Genomic DNA, 20,035 nt, shown 5'->3' with positions numbered 1-20,035 from the left:
CAAAAATTCCCTAATTTTTTCTAAAATTTTCCCCAATTTTTTCCCAATTTACTCCCAATTTTTTCCCATTTTTGGCCGATTTTCTCCCAGTTTTGTGCCGATTTTTATCAGATTTTTTCCCGATTTTTTCCCCGATTTTGCTCAATTTTATTCCAAATTTTCTCCCAATTTTTCCCCATTATATCCCAAATTTTCTCCCAATTTTTCCCCATTTTTCTCTATTTCTTGGCCAATTTTTGGCCGATTTTTGCCATTTTTTCACCGATTTTTCCCCAATTTTCACCCAATTTTTCCCAATTGTTGCTGATTTTGCCCCAAATTCATTTCCATGTTTCCCTCCCCATCACTCAATGCTGTCACAGAGATCTCCTGAGCTCCCATCCCCTCTCTGTGCCTGTTGGATCCCAGCATCCTCACCCAAAATTCCCAAGTTTTCACTCATTTTTATTCCATTATTCCCCCGTTTTTTCCCCAATTTTCCCCCCAATTTTTCTCCCAATTTTTTTCCATTTTCCCCCATTTTTGGCTCATTTTTTGTCCTTTTTCTGCAGATTGTTTGCTGATTTTTCAACAGTTTTTTGCCATTTTTTGCCGTTTTTTTCCCAATGTTTCTCAATTTTCCCCCATTATTTTCCCAAATTTTTACCCACTTTTTCTCCCAACTTTCCCCAATATATTCCAAATTTTCTCCCCATTTTTCCCCATTTTTTCCCAACTTTTTGCTGATATTTTGCCATTTTATATCCATTTTTCCCCCATTTTTCCCCAATTTTTTCCCATTTTTCCCCCAATTTTCCCCCATTATATCCCAAATTTTCTCCAAATCTCTCCCCATTTTTTCTCTGATTTTTCACCATTTTTTTTCCGCAATTTTTTCCCAACTTTTTGCCAGTTTTTTGCCAATTTTCCCAATTTTCCCCCATTTTTTCCCCAATTTTTTCCCAATTTTTCCCCCAATTTTCCCCATTATATTCCAAATTTTCTCCCAATTTTCCCCCATTTTTCCCCATTTTTTGCCGCTTTTTATCCGATCTTTTCCTAATTTTTACCAATTTTCCCCGTTTTTTCCTCAAATTTTTCCTCATTTTTTCTTCCTATTTTTCCCCATTATATTCCAAATTTTTCCACAATTTTTCCCCATTTTTCCACAATTTTATCCCCAATTTTTCTCACAGTTTTCCCCAATTTTTGGCCAATTTTCCCCCATTTTTTCTCCATTTTTCGGCCAATTTTTGCCGTTTTTTTCGCCGTTTTTTCCCCAATTTTCACCCAATTTTTCCCAATTTTGGCTGATTTTGCCCCAAATTCATTTCCATTTTTCTCTCACCATCAGACAAGGTGGTCACAGAGATCTCCTGCGCTGCCACCCCCTCTCCGTGCCGGTTGGATCCCAAAATTCTCAGCCGATATTCCTGGAATTTCCTCAGGCCCTCCAGGAGGAACGAGCGGCCGGAGACGTCCAGGGACTGGAGATGGGGAAATGGGGGAAAAATGGGGGAAATTGGGAAAAATTGGGGAAAATTTGGGATTAAATGGGGGGAAATTTGGAGAAAATTGGTAAAAAAATTTGGGGGAAAATTGGGGAAAAATTGGGGAAAAAATGGGGGAAAATGGGGGGAAAATTGGGGAAAAATTTGGGGGGAAATTGGGGGAAATGGAGAAAAAATTGGGGAAAAAATGGGGGAAAATGGGGGGAACATGGGGGAAATTGGGAAAAAAAATTAGGGGAAAATGGGGGGAAAATTGGGGAAAAATTGGGGGAAAATGAGAAAAAATTGGGGAAAATTTGGGGGAAAACGGGGCAAAATTGGGGGGAAATAGAGAAAAAATTGGGAGGAAATTGGAAGAAAAATGGAGAAAAAAACTGGGGGAAAATTGGGAAAAATTTGGGGAAAAATTGGGAAGAAGTTGGGGGAAAATTGGGGGAAAAATGGGGGAAATTCTGAAAAAAATTTGGGAAAAATTTGGGATAAAATGGGGGAAATTGGGAGAAAATTGGGAAAAAATTGGGAGAAATTTGGGGGAAAATGGGGGGAAAATTGGGGCGGAATTTGGGAAAAATTGGGGGAAAATTGGGAGAAAATTGGGGGAAATAGGGGAAGAATTGGTAAAAAATTTGGGATAAAATGGGGGGAAATTGGGGGAAAATGGAGAAAAAATGGGGGAAATGGGGAGAAAAATGGGGAAAAATTGGGAAAAATTTGGGATTAAATGGGGGAAAATTGGGAGAAAATTGGTGGAAATTTGGGGGAAAATTGGAGGAAAAATGGGGGAAATTGGTAAAAAAATTTGGAAAAATTTGGGATAAAATGGTGGAAAATTGGGGGAAAATGGGGAAAATTTGAGAGAAATTTTGGGAAAAATTCGGGATAAAATGGGGGAAATTGGGGGGAAATGTAGAAAAAATTGGGGGAAAATTTGGGAAAAATTGGGGGGAAAATGGGAAATTTGGGGAAAAAATTGGGAGAAAAATGGGGGGGAATGGTGAAAATTTGGCAGAAAAGTGGGAAAAATTTTGGGGGAAAATTGGGAGAAAATTGGGGGAAAATTGAGGGAAAATTGGTAAAAAATTTGGGATAAAATGGGTGGAAATTGAGGGCAAATGGAGAAAAAATTGGGGAAAAATTGGGGGTAAAATTAGGGGAAAATTGGGAAAAAATTTGGGATAAAATGGGTGGAAATTGGGGGGAAAATTGGGAAAAATTTGGGGGAAATTGGGAAATAATTGGGAGAAAATTTGGAATATAAGGGGGAAAATTGGGAGAAAATTGGAGTAAATTTGAGGGAAAATTGGTAAAAAATTTGGATAAATTGGGGGAAAATTGGGGAAAATTTGGGGAAAATTGGAGAAACATTGAGGGAAAAATGGGGAAAACATTTGGGGATAAAATTGGGAAAAATTGGGGGGGAAAATTGGGGGTAAAATTGGGGAAAATTTGGGGGAAAAATGGTGAAAATTTGAGAGAAATTTGGGAAACATTTCAGGAAAAAAAATGGGGAAAATTGGGGGAAAATTGGGCAAAAAATAGAGGAAAAATTGGGGAAAATTTGGGGGAAAAATGGTGAAAATTTGAGAGAAATTTGGGAAACATTTCAGGAAAAAAAATGGGGAAAATTGGGGGAAAATTGGGCAAAAAATAGAGGAAAAATTGGGGAAAATTAAAGAAAAAATAGGAAAAAATGGGAAAGAAATGTGGAAAAAATTGGGAAAAAATGAGAAAAAAAAAGGAAAAAAAAGGAGAAAAATTTGGAAAACAGTGGGGAAAATTTAGGGAAAAAATTTTCCTCAAAAAAATTGAGGAAAAATGGGGGAAAAAATGGGAAATAATTAGGGAAATGCAGAAAAATTGGGAAAAAATAGAAAAAAAAGGGGAAAAATAAGAAAACATTTTTGGAAACAAATCAGGAAAAATTGGGAAAAAAATGGGAAAAAAATAGGAAAAAATGGAGGAAAATTTGGAAAAAATTTGAGGGAAAATTGGGGGAAAATAGGAAAAAATTGGGGAAAAATAAGAAAATATTTTGGAAACAAATCAGATAAAATTTGAGGAAAAATTGGGAAAAATTAGAAAAAATACAGAAAAAATTAAGAAAAAAATGGAAGAAAATTTGGAAAAAATTGGGGAAAAATAAGAAAATATTTTGGAAACAAATCAGATAAAATTTGAGGAAAAATTGGGAAAAATTAGAAAAAATACAGAAAAAATTAAGAAAAAAATGGAAGAAAATTTGGAAAAAATTGGGGAAAAATAAGAAAATATTTTGGAAACAAATCAGATAAAATTTGAGGAAAAATTGGGAAAAATTAGAAAAAATACAGAAAAAATTAAGAAAAAAATGGAAGAAAATTTGGAAAAAATTGGGGAAAAAATAGGAGAAAATTGAGAAAAAATGGGGAAAAATTGGGATGAAAATTGGACAAAAATAGGAAAAACTTGGGAAAAAATAAGAAAATATTTTGGAAACAAATCAGAAAAAATTGAGAAAAAATAGGGAAAAAATTGGGGGAAAATTGAAAAAAATTGGGAAAAAATGAAAGAAAATTTGGAAAAAATTTGGGGAAATTTGGGGAAAATTTGAAGAAAAATTGGAGGAAAAATAGGAAAAAATTGGGGGAAAAGAAGAAAATATTTTGGAAACAAATCGGAAACAATTGAGAAAAAATTGGGAAAAAATGAAAGAAAATTTGGAAAAAATTGGGGAAAATAGGAAAAACTTGGGGGAAAAGAAGAAAATATTTTGGAAACAAATCGGAAACAATTGAGAAAAAATTGGGAAAAAATTTTTTAAAAAATTGGGAAAAAATTAAGAAAAAATGGAGAAAAATTTGGAAAAAATTTGGGGAAATTTGGGGAAAATTTGAAGAAAAATTGGTGGAAAAATAGGAAAAAATGAGAAAAATGGGGAAAAATTGGAGAACAATTGGAAAGAAAATTGGGGAAAATAGGAAAAAATTGGGGGAAAAGAAGAAAATATTTTGGAAACAAATCGGAAACAATTGAGAAAAAATTGGGAAAAAATTTTTTAAAAAATTGGGAAAAAATTAAGAAAAAATGGAGAAAAATTTGGAAAAAATTGGGGAAAATTTGGAGAAAAATTGATGGAAAAAATAGGAGAAAATTGAGGAAAAATGGGGAAAAAATTGGGAAATAATTGGGGGAAAATGGGGGAAAAATTGAAAAGAAAATTGGGGGAAAAGAAGAAAATATTTTGGAAACAAATCAGAAAAAAATTAGAAAAAGTAGGAAAAAATTTGGAAAAAAAATAGGAAAAATGGAGGAAAATCTGGAAAAAAATTGGGGAAAATTTGGAGAAAAATTGGGGGAAAAATAGGAAAAAATTGAGGAAAAATGGGGAAAAAATTGGGAAAAAAATTGGGGAAAATTTGGAGAAAAATTGGGGGAAAAATAGGAAAAAATTGAGGAAAAATGGGGAAAAAATTGGGAAGAAAATTGGGGAAAAAATAGAAAAAAAATGGGGAAATTTTTGAAAAAATTGGGGAAAATTTGGGAGGAAAAAGGGAAATAATTTGAATTTTTTAACCTGTTCTTTTCCTGTTTCTGTTTCTTTCCAGAAGAGGCGAAATCCCAGGATGGGAGGGTCAGAAAATGCAGGAGGATCCCAAAAAATCTGGATGGAAGTGGGAGAAACTGGAAAAGCTCGGAAATTCTCCACAGGGCCGGGGGTTTGGGCTGGAAAAGAGAGAAAAAATAATGAAAAAATTTAAAAAAAATAGGAAAAAAATTAAAAATTTGCATGGAAAATTTAAAAGTTCTGGGAAAAATCAAAAATTTCCATGAAAAAATCTAAAAATTTGGGGAAAAAAATAAAAATTTCCATAAAAAAAAAATCTGGGAAAAATCAAAAAATTTTCAGGAAAAAATTCTGGGAAAAATCCCAAAAATTTCAGGGAAAAATAAAAAAAATCTGTGGAAAATCTGAAAAATTTTAGGAAAAAATCAAAAAATCTGGGGGAAAAAACAAGTTTCCATGAAAAATTAAAAATTCTGTGAAAAAATCAAAAATTTCCATTAAGACAGAAAAAATTCTGGGAAAAAAATAAAAAAATTTCCATGAAAAATGAAAAAATTCTGGGAAAAAAACCCAAAAATTCAATGAAAAATTCAAAAATTTTGGGAAAAATATCAAAAATTTCAGGAAAAAAATGAAAAATTCTGGGAAAAAATTAAAATTTTTCAGGGAAAAATAAAAAAATTCTGGGAAAAACCCCAAAAATTTCAGCAAAAAATCAAAAAATTCTGGGAAAAAACCCAAAAATTTCAATGAAGAATGAAAAAAATTCTGGGAAAAAATAAAAAATTTCAGGAAAAAAAATCTGGGGAAATCCCAAAAATTTCAGGGAAAAATCCAAAAATTCTGGGAAAAAATAAAAAATTTCAGGAAAAAAAATCTGGGGAAATCCCAAAAATTTCAGGGAAAAATCCAAAAATTCTGGGAAAAAATAAAAAATTTCAGGAAAAAAAATCTGGGGAAATCCCAAAAATTTCAGGGAAAAATCCAAAAATTCTGGGAAAAAATAAAAAATTTCCATGAAAATTGAAAAAATCTGGGGAAAAAAAATCAAAAATTTCCATAAAAAAAATAAAAAATTCTGGGGAAAAACCCCAAAAATTTCAGGAAATAATTTAAAAATTTGGGGAAAAATCAAACATTTCTGGGAAAAATTAAAAATTCTGGGAAAAATCCCAAAAATTTCAGGAAAAAAAAATCTAAAAATTCTGGGATAAAACAAAAATTTCCATGAAAAATGAAAAAATTCTGGGAAAAAAATCAAAAATTTCAGGGAAAAATAAAAAAATTCCATGAAAAATCTTAAAAATTCTGTTTAAAAAAGGAAGAAAACCCAAAAATTCCAGCAAAAAAATCAATTTAAAAAGGCTAAAAAAAATTCAAAAATTCAATTAAAAAATCCCAACATTTTCATTAAAAAAAACAATTAAAATTTCATGGGAAAAAAGGTTGGAAAATTAAAATAAAAATCGATGAAAAAAAGTTTAAATTTCACAAAAAAAATCCCCAAAATTCCAGGAGAAAAAAAAAAACTGAAAAAAGATGTAAAAAATCCACCAAAAAAATCCTTAAAATTCTGCACAAAAATTAAAAAAAAATCTAGAAAAAAATTTAAAAATTCAATTTAAAAAACCCTGAAAATTTCCTGAAAAAAAAATCTGAAAAAATCCTAAAATTCAAGAAAAAATCCCAAAATTCCATTTAAAAAACACAGAAAATTTCAAGAAATTCTACAGAAAAAATCCCCAACTTTTCATTAAAAAATCCCAAAAATTTCATTTAAAAATTGGAATTTTCTGGGAATTTTGCCCAAAAATTCCATTAAAATCCTCCAAAAATCCCTTTAAAAAATCAGATTTTCGCCCCTCCCAACCCCATTTTTTGGGGATTTTTTCCCTTTTCCCCCCAAAATTCAAAAAAATTCCCAAAAAATTCCCAAAAGATTCCCAAATTTTGGGCTACTCACGTTCAGGACGGGTGGAAATTCTCAGGACTGCGGAAATTTTGCCAGCTCCAAATTGGTTGGAAGCGAAAATTCGGAATTTGTAGGAATTTTCTGGCTCCAAATTGCCCACAGAAATTCCAGGTTGGGAGGTGTTCAAGGCTCTTTCCCTAAAAAAAATAAAGAAAAATTAAAATTTTGGCGAAAATCCCTTAAAATAAAAAAAAAAAAATTTAAATCCCCCCAAAAAAGCCAAAATTTCCCTTTAAAATCCTTACAAATCCCAAATAATTCCTTTAAAAATCCAACAAAAATCCCTGAAAATTAAAAAAAAAGAATCCTTGGAAAATCCCAGAAATTTCCCTCAGAATCCTTTAAAAATCCTGCTCAACCCCCACAAAAATCCTTTTAAAAACCAAAAAAAATCCCTCAAATCCCTAAAAACCCCAAAAAATTCCCAGATTTTTGTAAATCCCAAGAATTCCATGGAAAAATTCCCTAAAAAATAAAAATCCTTGGAAAATTTGCGAATTCTCTCTCAGATTCCTTCAAAAAGCCCTCACAACCCCTCAGAAATGCTTTCAAAAATCCCCTAAAAATTATCAAAAATAAAAAAAAAAACCCAAAAAAATCCCAGCTTTTCCCAAATCCCAAGAATTTCACGGAAAAAATCCCTTGAAAAATAATTTAAAAAGAAATATTTCAAAATCCCTCAAATCTCCCTCAGAATCCTTCCGAAAGCTCGCACTACCCGTCACAAATGCCTTCCAAAATTCCCTAAAAACCCCAAAAAAATCCTAAAAAACCCTGAAAATGTCCTTAAATCCCATAGGAAACCCATAAAATTCCCAAATTCCAAGAATTCCATGGAAAAATTCCCTAAAAAAGAAAAAAAAATCCTTGGAAAATTTGCAAAGTCTCCCTCAGAATCCTTCAAAAAGCCCTCACAACGCCTCAGAAATGCCTTCAAAATCACCCTAAAAATCGCCTAAAACTCAAAAAAATTCTCAAAAATCCCTAAAAAAGCCAAAAAAATCCCATTTTTTCCCAAATCCCAAGAATTTCATGGAAAAAAATTCCTTGAAAATAATAATAATAAAAAAACTAAAATATTTCAAAATCCCTCAAATCTCCCTCAGAATCCTTCGGAAAGCCCTCACAACCCGTCACAAATGCCTTCCAAAATTCCCTAAAAATCCCCCAAAAAAATCCTACAAAAACCCTGAAAAAGTCCTTAAATCCCATTGGAAACCCATAAAATTCCCAAATTCCAATAATTCCATGGAAAAATTACAAAAGAAAACTCCTTCAAAATCCTTGGAAAACTTGCAAATTATCTTTGGAAAGCCCTCACAACCACTCAGAAATGCCTTCAAAAATCCCCTAAAAAACCCCAACAAAAATCTTTTAAAAAGCTAAAAATCCAAAAAAATTCTGAAATTCATTCAAATCCTTAAAAATAAAAAATAAATTCTTGGGAAATCCCTCAAATCTCCCTCAGAATCCTTAGAAAAGCCCTCATAACCCCTCAGAAATGCCTTCCAAAATTCCCTAGAAATCCTAAAAAAAACCTTTAAGAAACCCCAAATCACCTCAAATCCAAAAAAAAAAAAAAAAAAAAACCACGTAAAATTCCCAAATCCCAAGAATTCTATGGAAAAAATTTCTTGGGGAAAAAAAAAATTTAAAAAAAAAAAAATCCTTGAAGTCCTTGAAAATCTCTCAAGTCTCCCTTCAGGATCCTTCAAAAAGACCCTCAGAACCGCCTTCAAAAATCCCCTAAAAATTCCCAAAAAAATCCTTTAAAACCCCAAGAAACTTCTAAAACCCCACAAAATTCCCAGATTTTCCCAAATCCCAAGGGAAAATTGCCGACCTGGCCGCTCCTTCGCGGGAGTAGAGGACGGTGTAGTGCAGGAGGCTCCCGCGGGGCTCGGCGGGCGGGCGCCATGTCAGGCGGATGAAGCGGCTGGAGACGAGCGAGGCCCTCAGGTCCTGAGGGGCTGAGGGGAGCAGGGCGGGGTCAGCCAGCTCTGAGGGGAGAAAAAAGAGCGGGAAGAGGTGAGCTGAGGGGAGAGGGGAAAGGGGAAAAAGGAGGTAAAAATAGGATAAAAATTGGTACAAAAAAAAAAAATAGGGGTAAAAATGGGGGGAAATTGGAGAAAATTGGGGGAGAAAGCGGGAAAATTTGGGGGAAATGGGGAAAAATGGGTAGAAAAATTGTGAGAATATGGGGGAAATTGGGGAGAAATTAAGGAAAAAATGGGGGGAATGGGATAAAAATGGGAAAAATTGGGGGAAAATGGGGGAAATTGGAGGAAAATGGAACAAAAATGGGAAAAATTGGAGGAAAATGAAAGGAAAAATGTGAGGAAAAAATGGGAGGAAGGGGGGGAATTGGGAAAAATGGGGGGAAATTGGGAGGAAAAAATTGAAAGAAATTGTAGGAAAATGAGAAAAAATAGAGGAAAAAAATAGGGAAAATTTGGTGGAAAATGGGGGGAAAATTAAGAAAAATTGGGATATAATGGGAGGGGAAAATTGGAAGAAAATGGGGGGAACAAAGGGAAATAAATTGGGGGAAGATTGGGAGAGAAATGGGAGGAAGAATGGGAAAACCTGAAAAAAATGGGGGGAAATAGGATAAAAATGAGAGGAAAGTGGAAATCCCAAAAAAAAAAATCAAAAATTTAATGAAAACTCATTAAAATTCAAATTTCAAAAAAATTTAAATCCTTAAAATTCTTTAAAAAATAAAAACAAATTCCCCCAAAATTCCTTTAAGAATCACAAAGAAATTTCACTAAAAATCCCTAAAGTTCACAAAAAGTCCTTTAAAAATGCACCAAAAAGATCCCAAAAAATTCAACCAAAAATCTCAATGAACTCAAAAAAAATCCCAAAAACCCCCAAAAATTTGCAATAAATCCCAAAAAAATCCTCAAAAATTCCACAAGAATTAAAAAAAAACCCCAAAAATTTAAAAAAATCCCTAAAAATTCCCCCAAAAATCCCCAAAATTTCCAAAAATTTTCCCAAAAATCTCAATAAATAAAAATATCCGAAAATATCAAGGAATATCCCAAAAATTAAAGAAATTTAAAAAAATAAAACAAAAACCTCCACAAAAATTCCTAAAAAAAAATCCAGAAAAAATTCCCAAAAATATAAAAAAAATTTAAAAAATTCTTAAAAATTCACAAAAAAATTTTAAAATCAAAAAAATCCCCAAAAAATAAAAAAAATTCCCCCCAAATCACTAAAAATTTAAAAAAAATCACAAAAAAGCCAAAAAATCTAAAAGAATCTTCAAAACATCCCAAAAAATTCCTAAAAAATTCACCAAAAATTCCTAAAAAATTTTAAAAATCCTAAAAAATTCCAAAAAAATTCCCCCAAAAAAATTCCCCAAAAAATCCCCCAAAAATTCCCCAAAAATTTCCAAAAAATCAAAAAAGTCCGAAAAATTTAAAGAAATTTTTTAAAATTCCCATTAAATTCCACAAAAATTTCCTAAAAATTCAAAGAAAAAAAAAATCCCCCCAAAATTTCCCAAAAATATCCCCAAAAATTAAAAAAAAATCCTTAATAATTCACAAAAAATTCAAAAATAATTTAAAAATCCACAAAAATAAAATAATTCTTAAAAATCCACTGGAAAAATCCCAAAAAAATCTCCAAAATATAACCCAAAAATTTCCAAAAATTCCCAAAAAACCCCTAAAAATTCACAAAAAAGCTAAAAAAAAAAAAATCTCCAAAAATATCCAGAAAATCCCCCAAATTCCCCAAAAATTTCTAAAAAAACCTCCTAAAATAATCCCAAAAAAATTCCTAAAAATGAAAAAAAATCCCCAATATTCCCCAAAAAATAAAAAAAATCCCAAAAAAAAGCCCAAAAATTTCTGCAAAAAATTTTTTAAAAATCAATAAATTAAAAAATCCCAAAATACCAAAACAATCCCAAAAAATTAAAGAAATTTAAAAAATCATACAAAAAAACTCCACAAAAGATTCCAAAAAAATTCCCCAAAAAATTCCAAAAAATATCTCTAAAAATTCCCCCCAAAAAAGATCCCAACATTTTCAATACTCAAAAAAATCCCCCCAAAAAATTCCTCCCAAAATTTCCAAAAATTTCAAAAAAATCCTTAAAATTTCACAAAAAATTGAAAAAATCCCCAAAAAATCTCAAAAATTGAAAAAATCCATAATATTCCCCAAAAAATTGAAAAAAATTCCCCAAAAATCCCAAAAAATCTAAAAAAAAATCCCCCAAAATACCAAAAATGTCTAAAAAATTCCAAAAAATCCTTAAAATTTCACAAAAAATTGAAAAAGAATCCCCAAAATTGAAAAAAATCCAAAACATTCCCCAAAAAATCCCCCAAATCCCCCAAAAATAAAAAAATCTCCCCAAAATTTCCCAAAATTTTTAAAAATTCAGGAAACAATCCTTAAAATTTCACAAAAAACTGAAAAAATCCCAAAAAATCAGAAAAAAAAATCCAAAACATTCCCAAAAAATCCCCAAAAATGTCTAAAAAATTCCAGAAAAATACCTAAAAATTCACAAAAAATAAAAAAATTATGAAAAAAATCCCTCAAAAATCAAGAAAATCTCAAAAAAACCCCAAAAATTTCCCCCAAAAATCCCCCAAAATTAAAAAAAAATTCCTAAAAATTCACTAAAAAATTCCCAAAAATTGGAAAAAATCCAAAACGTTCACCAAAAATTCCCAAAAAAAATCCCCCCCAAAAATCCCCAAAATTTCTAAAAAATTCAAAAAAATCCTTAAAATTTCACAAAAAATTGAAAAAATCCCCAAAAAATCTCAAAAATTGAAAAAATCCATAATATTCCCCAAAAAATTGAAAAAAATTCCCCAAAAATCCCAAAAAATCTAAAAAAAAATCCCCCAAAATACCAAAAATGTCTAAAAAATTCCAAAAAATCCTTAAAATTTCACAAAAAATTGAAAAAGAATCCCCAAAATTGAAAAAAATCCAAAACATTCCCCAAAAAATCCCCCAAATCCCCCAAAAATAAAAAAATCTCCCCAAAATTTCCCAAAATTTTTAAAAATTCAGGAACCAATCCTTAAAATTTCACAACAAACTGAAAAAATCCCAAAAAATCAGCAAAAAAAATCCAAAACATTCCCAAAAAATCCCCAAAAATGTCTAAAAAATTCCAGAAAAATACCTAAAAATTCACAAAAAATAAAAAAATTATGAAAAAAATCCCTCAAAAATCAAGAAAATCTCAAAAAAACCCCAAAAATTTCCCCCAAAAATCCCCCAAAATTAAAAAAAAAATTCCTAAAAATTCACTAAAAAATTCCCAAAAATTGGAAAAAATCCAAAACGTTCACCAAAAATTCCCAAAAAAAATCCCCCCCAAAAATCCCCAAAATTTCTAAAAAATTCAAAAAAATCCTTAAAATTTCACAAAAAAAATCTCGAAATTGTAAAAAAACATTCCAAAACATTCCCCAAAAATCCCCAAAAATTCCCCAAAAATCCCCAAAAAATAAAAAAACTCCAAAAAATCCCAAAATTTCTAAAAAATTCCAAAAAAATCCTAAAAAAATCCCTAAAAATTCAGAAAATCCCTAAAATTCCCCAAAAAATAAAACAATTCCCAATAAAATCCCCCCCCAAAAAATCCCTCAAAAATCCCAAAAATTTCTGCAAAAGTTTTTTAAAAATCAATAAATAAAAAATCCCAAAATATCAAAACAATCCCAAAAAATTAAAGAAATTTAAAAATCATACAAAAAAACTCCACAAAAAATTCCCCACAATATCCCTCAAAATTCCTCAAAAAAAAAAATTCCCCCAAAATTTTTTGAAAAATTCTCAAAAAAAAAAAAAATCCCCCAAAAATAAAAAAATCTCAGAAAAATCCCCAAAAAATCCTCCAAAAATTCCCCCCAAATTTTTTGAAAAAAAAAAAAATTCCTAAAAAAATCCCCAAAAAATCCTCCAAAAATTCCCCCCAAATTTTTTGAAAATTCCCCAAAAAAAAAAAAATCCCCCAAAAATAAAAAAATCTCAGAAAAATCCCCAAAAAATCCTCCAAAAATTCCCCCCAAATTTTTTGAAAATAAAAAAAATTCCTAAAAAAATCCCCAAAAAATCACACCAAATTTTAAAAATAATTTGATTTTTTTTTGCCTTACCAGGATCGAGGACGATGAGTTGGGCGATGCTCTGGGAACTCCCAGCTTCGTTCCTGGCCATGCACTGATAAAATCCCTCGTCGGATTTTACCAAACCCAAAATCCTTAAATTGCTGCCACCCTGAAAGAAAAAAAATGGGATTAAAATTGGAATTTTATCCCAAAAATGCCCTCTAAAAATCCCAAAAATCACCTCAGAAAAAACCCCAAAAATATTGGAAAAAAAAAATTCACAAAAAGGCAAAAAAATGCAGGAAAAAAAAATGTTATAATTGAAAAAACATCCAAAAAAATCAGTGAAAAATTCGGAAATATTCTGAAATATTCCAAAACAAATTTTCTAAAAAATGACAAAAATATCCCCCAAAATTCAAAAAAAAGAAAAAAAATTTCAAAAAAATCCCCCAAAATCCCAAAATAATTTTTAAAAAACCTGGAAAAGTAATTTAAAAAATTTAAAAATGAAAAAAAATCCCCAAAATATTAAAAAGCATTTTCAAAATTTTACTAATCTGTAAGAAACACATTAAAAAGTCTAAAAAATTATGTAAAAAAATTCTAAAATTGCATTAAAATAAATCCTAAAAAAATTTTTTAAAAATCCTCCAAAAAATCTGGAAAAAAAAATCCTAAAAAAATTATTTAAAATCCCCCCAAAAAATCCCCATTAAAAACCTAAATTTTTTTTAAATCCAAAAGTTTTGTTAAAAAAACAATAAAATTCCAATCAAATTCTAACAAATTCAAAAATAATTCCTTTAAAAATCTCAAAAAATCCAAAAATTTGAGAAAAAAATCTGAAAAATCACAAGAAATCATGAAAAAAATCTCAACAATATCCTAAAAAATCCTAAATAAAATCTGTAAAAATTATGTTAAAAAGCTTTTAAAAATCCATTAAAAATCCCCAAAAATCCGAATAAATTTGCAATAAATTCCAAATAAATTCACAAATAAATTTTTAAAAAATCCCCAAAAATCCACAAGAAATTCCATTGAAATTTTTAAAAATTCCAAAAAAATCCCAAAATATTCCCAAAAAATTTGCAATAAATCTGCATAAATAATTTTTTTAATTCTTAGAAAGTCCTATAAAAAATTGTTTAAAAAAAAATCTGAAATAAAATCCCCCAAAATCCCAAAATATTTCCAATAAATTCCAAATAAATGACAAAAAATCCAGTAAAAATTAAAAAAAATCAAAGAAAAATCTGAAAGAAAAAATTTTAAAAAATCAAAAAAATCCCTAAAAATAGAAAAAAATCCCAAAATATTTACAATAAATCCCAATAAAATCGCCCAAAAAATCGCCCAAAAATCAAAAAAAATCCTAAAAAATTTTTTAAAAATCCAACAAAATCACAAAAACTAGAAAAAAAATCCCAAAATATTTACAATAAATCCCAATAAAATCGCCCAAAAAATCGCCCAAAAATCAAAAAAAATCCTAAAAAATTTTTTAAAAATCCAACAAAATCACAAAAACTAGAAAAAAAATCCCAAAATATTTACAATAAATTCCAATAAAGTACCCCAAAAAATCCCCAAAAAATCCTAAAAAATCGCAAAAAAAATCACAATAAATCCCCGTAAAATTCAAAAAAGATCCCCAAAAATTCCCAATAAATTCCTGATAAATTCCCAAAATATCCCCCCAAAATTCCCATTTTTTCCCCAAAAACTCACCACAATCTGGAAATAATCTCCGGGTATCACGACCTCTCCATTTTTCAGCCACTGCACGCTCGGTGTGGGGTTTCCTCCCACGGAACATTCCAGCTCCACGTCCCAGCGCTCGCGCCCATAGAGGTTGGACGGACGCACCAGGAAAAATGGAGGAACTGCCCCAAAAATTCAGGAAAAAAAGGTTGGAAATTTGGGAATTTTGGAATTTTTTCCCTCTTTTTTTTCACCCCCACTTTTTTTTTCCTGATTTTTCCCCCCCATTTTCTTTTTCTCACTCTTTTTTCCCCTCATGATTTCCCTGCCATTTTCCCCTCATGATTTTTCCACCATTTTTTCCCCCTCATGATTTTCCCTCCATTTTTTCCCCTCATGATTTTCTCACCATTTTTTCCCCCTCATGATTTTCCCACCATTATTTTCCTTTCATGACTTTCCCATTTTTTTCCCCACCATTTTTTTCCACCTCATGATTTTCCCAGCATTTTTTTCCCCTCATGATTTTCCCACCATTTTTTCTGTCATAATTTTCCCACCATTTTTTCCCCTCATGATTTTCCCACTTTTTTCCCCACCACTTTTTTCCACCTCATGATTCTCCCAGCATTTTTTCCACCTCATGATTTTCCCAGCATTTTTTCCCCCTCATGATTTTCCCACCATTATTTTCTCCTCATGGTTTTCCCACCATTTTTTTTCCTGCCTTTTTTCCCCTCCATTTTTCCCCCTCACAAAAAGTTTTCCCGCCCTTTGTTTCCCACCATATTTCTCTCACAAAACTGAGGAACTGCCCCAAAAAATTGGGGAAAAAAGGTTGAGAATTTTGGGATTTTTTTCCGCTTTTTTCCCACCACTTTTTTCCCCTCACAAAAGTTTTTCCCGCCTTTTCTTTTTTCTGCCATTTTTGGCAGGAAAAAAAAAGGTGGGAAGTCTTTATTTTGGAGGGAAAATTTGGTGGGAAAACCTTTAGAAAGAAACAAAAAAAGGCGGGAAAATTTAATTTTGTGGGGGAAAAAAAGGTGGGAAAATTTCATTTTGTGGGGGAAAAAAGGCGGGAAAATCATGAAGGGAAAAAAAGGTGAGAAAATTTTATTTTGAGGGGGAAAAAGGTGGGAAAAAAAGGCAGAAAATTTGGCGGGAAAATTTTATTTTGGAGGAAAAACTTGGTGGGAAATTTTGGCAGGAAAACCTTTTGAGAGAAGGACAAAAAGGCGGGGAAAAAAGGCGGGAAAACCATTTTGTGAGAAAAAAAGGCAGAAAAAATTTATTTTCTGAGAGAAAAATGGCGGGAAAATTTGATTTTGGATGGAAATTTTGTTGGGAAAACCTTTGGCGAGAAGACAAAAAAGAAAAAGACAAGAAAATTTCATTTTGGGAGGGGGGGAAAGCAGGAAAATTTGGCAGGAATATTTTATTTTTGAGGGAAAATTTGACGGGAAATTTTGGCGGGAAAACTTTATTTTGTCACCAAAAAAGGCAGAAAAATTTCGTTTTCTGGGGGAAAAAGGCAGGGAAAAAAGGGCATATCACGAGGGGAAAAAGCAGGTGGGAAAATTTAATTTTGAAGGGAAATTTTGGCGGGAAATTTGGTGGGAAATTTTGGCAGGAAAACCTTGTGAGGGAAGGAGGAAAATGGAGGGAAATTTTGGCTGGAAAACTTAATTTTGTTAGGAAAAAAGGCAGAAAAATTTCATTTTCTGGGAAAAAAAGGCAGGAAAAAAGGGAAAATAACGAGGGGAAAAAAATGTAGGAAAATTTAATTTTGGAGGGAATTTTGGCGGGAAATTTTGGTGGGAAAACCTTGTGAGGGAAGGGGGAAAATGGAGGGAAATTTTGGTGGGAAAACTTTATTTTGTCACCAAAAAAGGCTGAAAAATTTCATTTTCTGTGGAAAAAAAGCAGGAAAAAAGGGAAAATCATGAGGAGAAAAAAATGTGGGAAAATTTAATTTTGGAGGGAAATTTTGGCGGGAAAGCTCACCCAGGACGTCCAGGCGGGCGCTGGCGCTGTCATTGGTGTCACCGAAATCGACGAGGCAGGTGTAAAGCGCTGAGTCAGCAGAAGTGACGTTGCTGATGCGGAGGTTGCTCCCGGCCAGGAGGGAATATTTGGGAGAGCTAGAAGAAAAATTTGGGAATTTTTGGAGGTTTGAAAGGGGAAATGGGGAAAAAAGAGGGAGATTTGGTGAAAATTAAAAAAAAAAATGGAGAAAATCGGAGGGAAATTGAGGGGTAAATGGTGAAAAAAAGGGAAAAAATGGAAATAAAATGCTGAATAAATCCACTAAAAAATCCAGTAAAAATAGAAATAAAATTTTTTTAAATCTCAAAAAAATCTAGAAAATTTCCCATAAAATTTCTAAGAAAACCCACCAAAAAAATCTCAAAAATACCCCAAAAAATCCCCCCCAAATCCCATTAAAATAAAAAAAAAAATCACAAAAAATACCCAAAAAATCCACCAAAATAAAAAAAAAATCTGAAAAAAGCCCAAATAAAATTTTTAAAACTCTGAAAAAAATCCCCCCAAAAATCACAGAAAAGTCTTTAAAAAATCCCTAAAAATTCTGGAAAAAAACCCCAAAAATTCCAAAAAAATTCCTAAAGATTCTGGATTAAATCCAAATAAAACCCAAATAAATTCAAGAAAATCCCTAAAAAATATGAAAATAATCCAAATAAAATCTCCAATAAAACCCCAAAAAACTTTAAAAAATCAAAATAAAATCCCAAAAAATTCCCAAAAAATTCCTCAAAAAATCTGAATAAAATGAAAATAAATCCAAATTAAACCCAAATAAAATCCTGAAAATTTCCAACAAAATTCCCAAAAATCCCGCAGAAATCAGAACAAAATCCTGAACAATTCCCAAAAAAACCCCCAAAAAATCCAAATAAAATTTGTAAAAAATCCAAAAAACTCCCAAAAAATTCCAAAGAAAATCCACATAAAATCTGAAAAAATCCCCAAAAATTCCTAAAAAATTCCCAAAAAATTCCAAGTAAAAACGGAATAAAATGTGAAAAAAGTTCCCCCCCCCCAAAAAATCCCCAAAAATCCCAAAAAAATCTGCAAAAAATTCCCCAAAAATAAAAAAAAAATCCAAAAAATTCCAAGTGAAATAAAAACTGAAAAAAATCCCCCAAAATTCCAAAGAAAATCCAAAGAAAATCTGAAAAAATCCCCCAAATTCCTAAAAAATTCCCAAAAAATTCCAAATAAAAACGGAGTAAAATATGAAAAAATTCCCCCCCCCAAAAAAAAATCCCCAAAAATCCCAAAAAAATCTGCAAAAAATTCCAAAAGAAAAAAAAAATCAAATAAAATCCAAATAAAATCCAAATAAAAATTGTAAAAAATTTTTTAAAAAAAAATCCCCAAAAATTCCTAAAAAATTCCCAAAAAATTCCAAGTAAAAACGGAATAAAATGTGAAAAAAGTTCCCCCCCCCCAAAAAATCCCCAAAAATCCCAAAAAAATCTGCAAAAAATTCCCCAAAAATAAAAAAAAAATCCAAAAAATTCCAAGTGAAATAAAAACTGAAAAAAATCCCCCAAAATTCCAAAGAAAATCCAAAGAAAATCTGAAAAAATCCCCCAAATTCCTAAAAAATTCCCAAAAAATTCCAAATAAAAACGGAGTAAAATATGAAAAAATTCCCCCCCCCAAAAAAAAATCCCCAAAAATCCCCAAAAAATCTGCAAAAAATTCCAAAAGAAAAAAAAAATCAAATAAAATCCAAATAAAATCCAAATAAAAATTGTAAAAAATTTTTTAAAATCCCAAAAAATTGCCAAAAAATTCCCAATTTTCCCCTACCTGATGGCGATGACGTCACCGTCCCGGAGCCACGTGACGGAAGGTTCCGGAAGCCCCGAGGCCGAACACTCGAGGACAGCGTCGCTGCCCTGGCGGGTGCTGACAGCGCTCGGGCGTCGCAGGAAATGCGGAGAGCGCCGGATGGTGGGATCTGCTGAGAGAGAAAATTCCATGGAAAATTCCGGAAAAATGTGGGAAAAATCAAGTTCTAAATTTTCCCCAATTTTCTCCCAATTTTTCTTCAATTTTCCCCCATTTTTCCCAATATTTTTTCAATTTTTTCCACATTTTCTCCCTATTTTCCCTAAATTTTCCCCATTTTTATTCAATTTTCCTCTCCCTCTCACACCCTTTTTCTCCTATTTTCCCCCAATTTTTCCCAAAATTTCCCAAATTTTCTCCAAATTTTTCTCCACTTTTTCCCTCCATTTTCCCCCAATTTTCCCCAATTTTCCCCCAATCCTTCTCTCCCTTTTCCCCCATTTTTCTCCTATTTTCCCCCAACTTTCCCTCAATTTTCCCCAATTTTCTCCCAATTTTTCTCCACTTTTTCCCCAATTTTCTCCCATATTTTGGGCAACTTTTTACTGTATTTCTCCTAATACTCCACCAATTTTCCCCCAATTTTTCCCCAATTTTCTGCGAATTTTTCTCTCCTTCTCACACCATATTTCTCCTATTTCCCCCCTACTTTTGTTCAATTTTCCCCAATTTTTCTCCACTTTTTTTCCAATTTTCTCCCAATTACCCCCAACTTTTTACTGTAATTCTCCTAATACTCCCCCATTTTTACCATATTTCTCCTCATACCCCCTATTTTTTTCCCAATTTTTCCCCAATGTTCTCCCAATTTTTCTCTCCTTCTCACATAATTTTTCCCCTATTTTCTCCCAATTTTTCCCAAAATTTCCCAACTTTTCTCCCAATTTTTCTCCACTTTCTTCCCAATTTTCTCCCAATTACCGCCAACTTTTTACCGTAATTCTCCTAATACTTCCCCATTTTCTTACCGTATTTTTCCTAATACTCCCCCAGTTTCCCCCGATTTTTGCCCAGTCCATTTTTCCCGTATTTTTGCCCAATTTTCCCCCTAATTTTCCCAAATTTTTTCCCAATTTTTTCTGATTTTCCACCCAGTTTTTCTCTAATTTTTGTCCAATTTTCCTTCAACTTTCGCCCAATTTTTCTCCAATTTTCCCCCAATTTCTCCCCCAATTTTTCCCCAATTTTTCCAATTTTTTCTCCAATTTTCCCCAATTTTTCCCCATTTTTGGGCCACCCCAGCACCCGAAGGTTACTGTAGGAATTTCACCTCGGTGAAGGGAGGGAGGTGAAATCCTGCAAAAAAAAAAAAAGGAAATTTCTATTAAATATT

At 31.5% G+C, this 20,035-nt stretch overlaps 1 protein-coding gene across 1 annotated transcript in view; it reads right to left on the bottom strand.

The window, feature by feature from the left end:
* DCC (DCC netrin 1 receptor) overlaps positions 1-20,035 on the bottom strand; it is an 85,449-nt gene that overhangs the window by 56,155 nt on the left and 9,259 nt on the right. The window contains exons 3-10 of the mRNA XM_039712299.1: positions 18,661-18,811; positions 16,822-16,958; positions 14,845-14,999; positions 13,159-13,279; positions 8,850-9,006; positions 6,998-7,143; positions 5,044-5,192; positions 1,328-1,466 (exon numbers count right to left, since the gene is read on the bottom strand). Of these exons, the coding sequence (XP_039568233.1) occupies positions 1,328-1,466; positions 5,044-5,192; positions 6,998-7,143; positions 8,850-9,006; positions 13,159-13,279; positions 14,845-14,999; positions 16,822-16,958; positions 18,661-18,811 (1,155 nt within the window). The remainder of the gene's footprint in view (positions 1-1,327; positions 1,467-5,043; positions 5,193-6,997; positions 7,144-8,849; positions 9,007-13,158; positions 13,280-14,844; positions 15,000-16,821; positions 16,959-18,660; positions 18,812-20,035) is intronic.

The sequence above is a fragment of the Passer montanus genome, unplaced genomic scaffold (assembly GCF_014805655.1).
Source record: "Passer montanus isolate IOZ18808 unplaced genomic scaffold, ASM1480565v1 scaffold262, whole genome shotgun sequence".
Taxonomy (NCBI): Eukaryota; Metazoa; Chordata; class Aves; order Passeriformes; family Passeridae; genus Passer; species Passer montanus.
The sequence above is the reverse complement of the archived record's forward strand: the minus strand, read 5'-3'. Positions and strand labels throughout refer to the sequence as shown.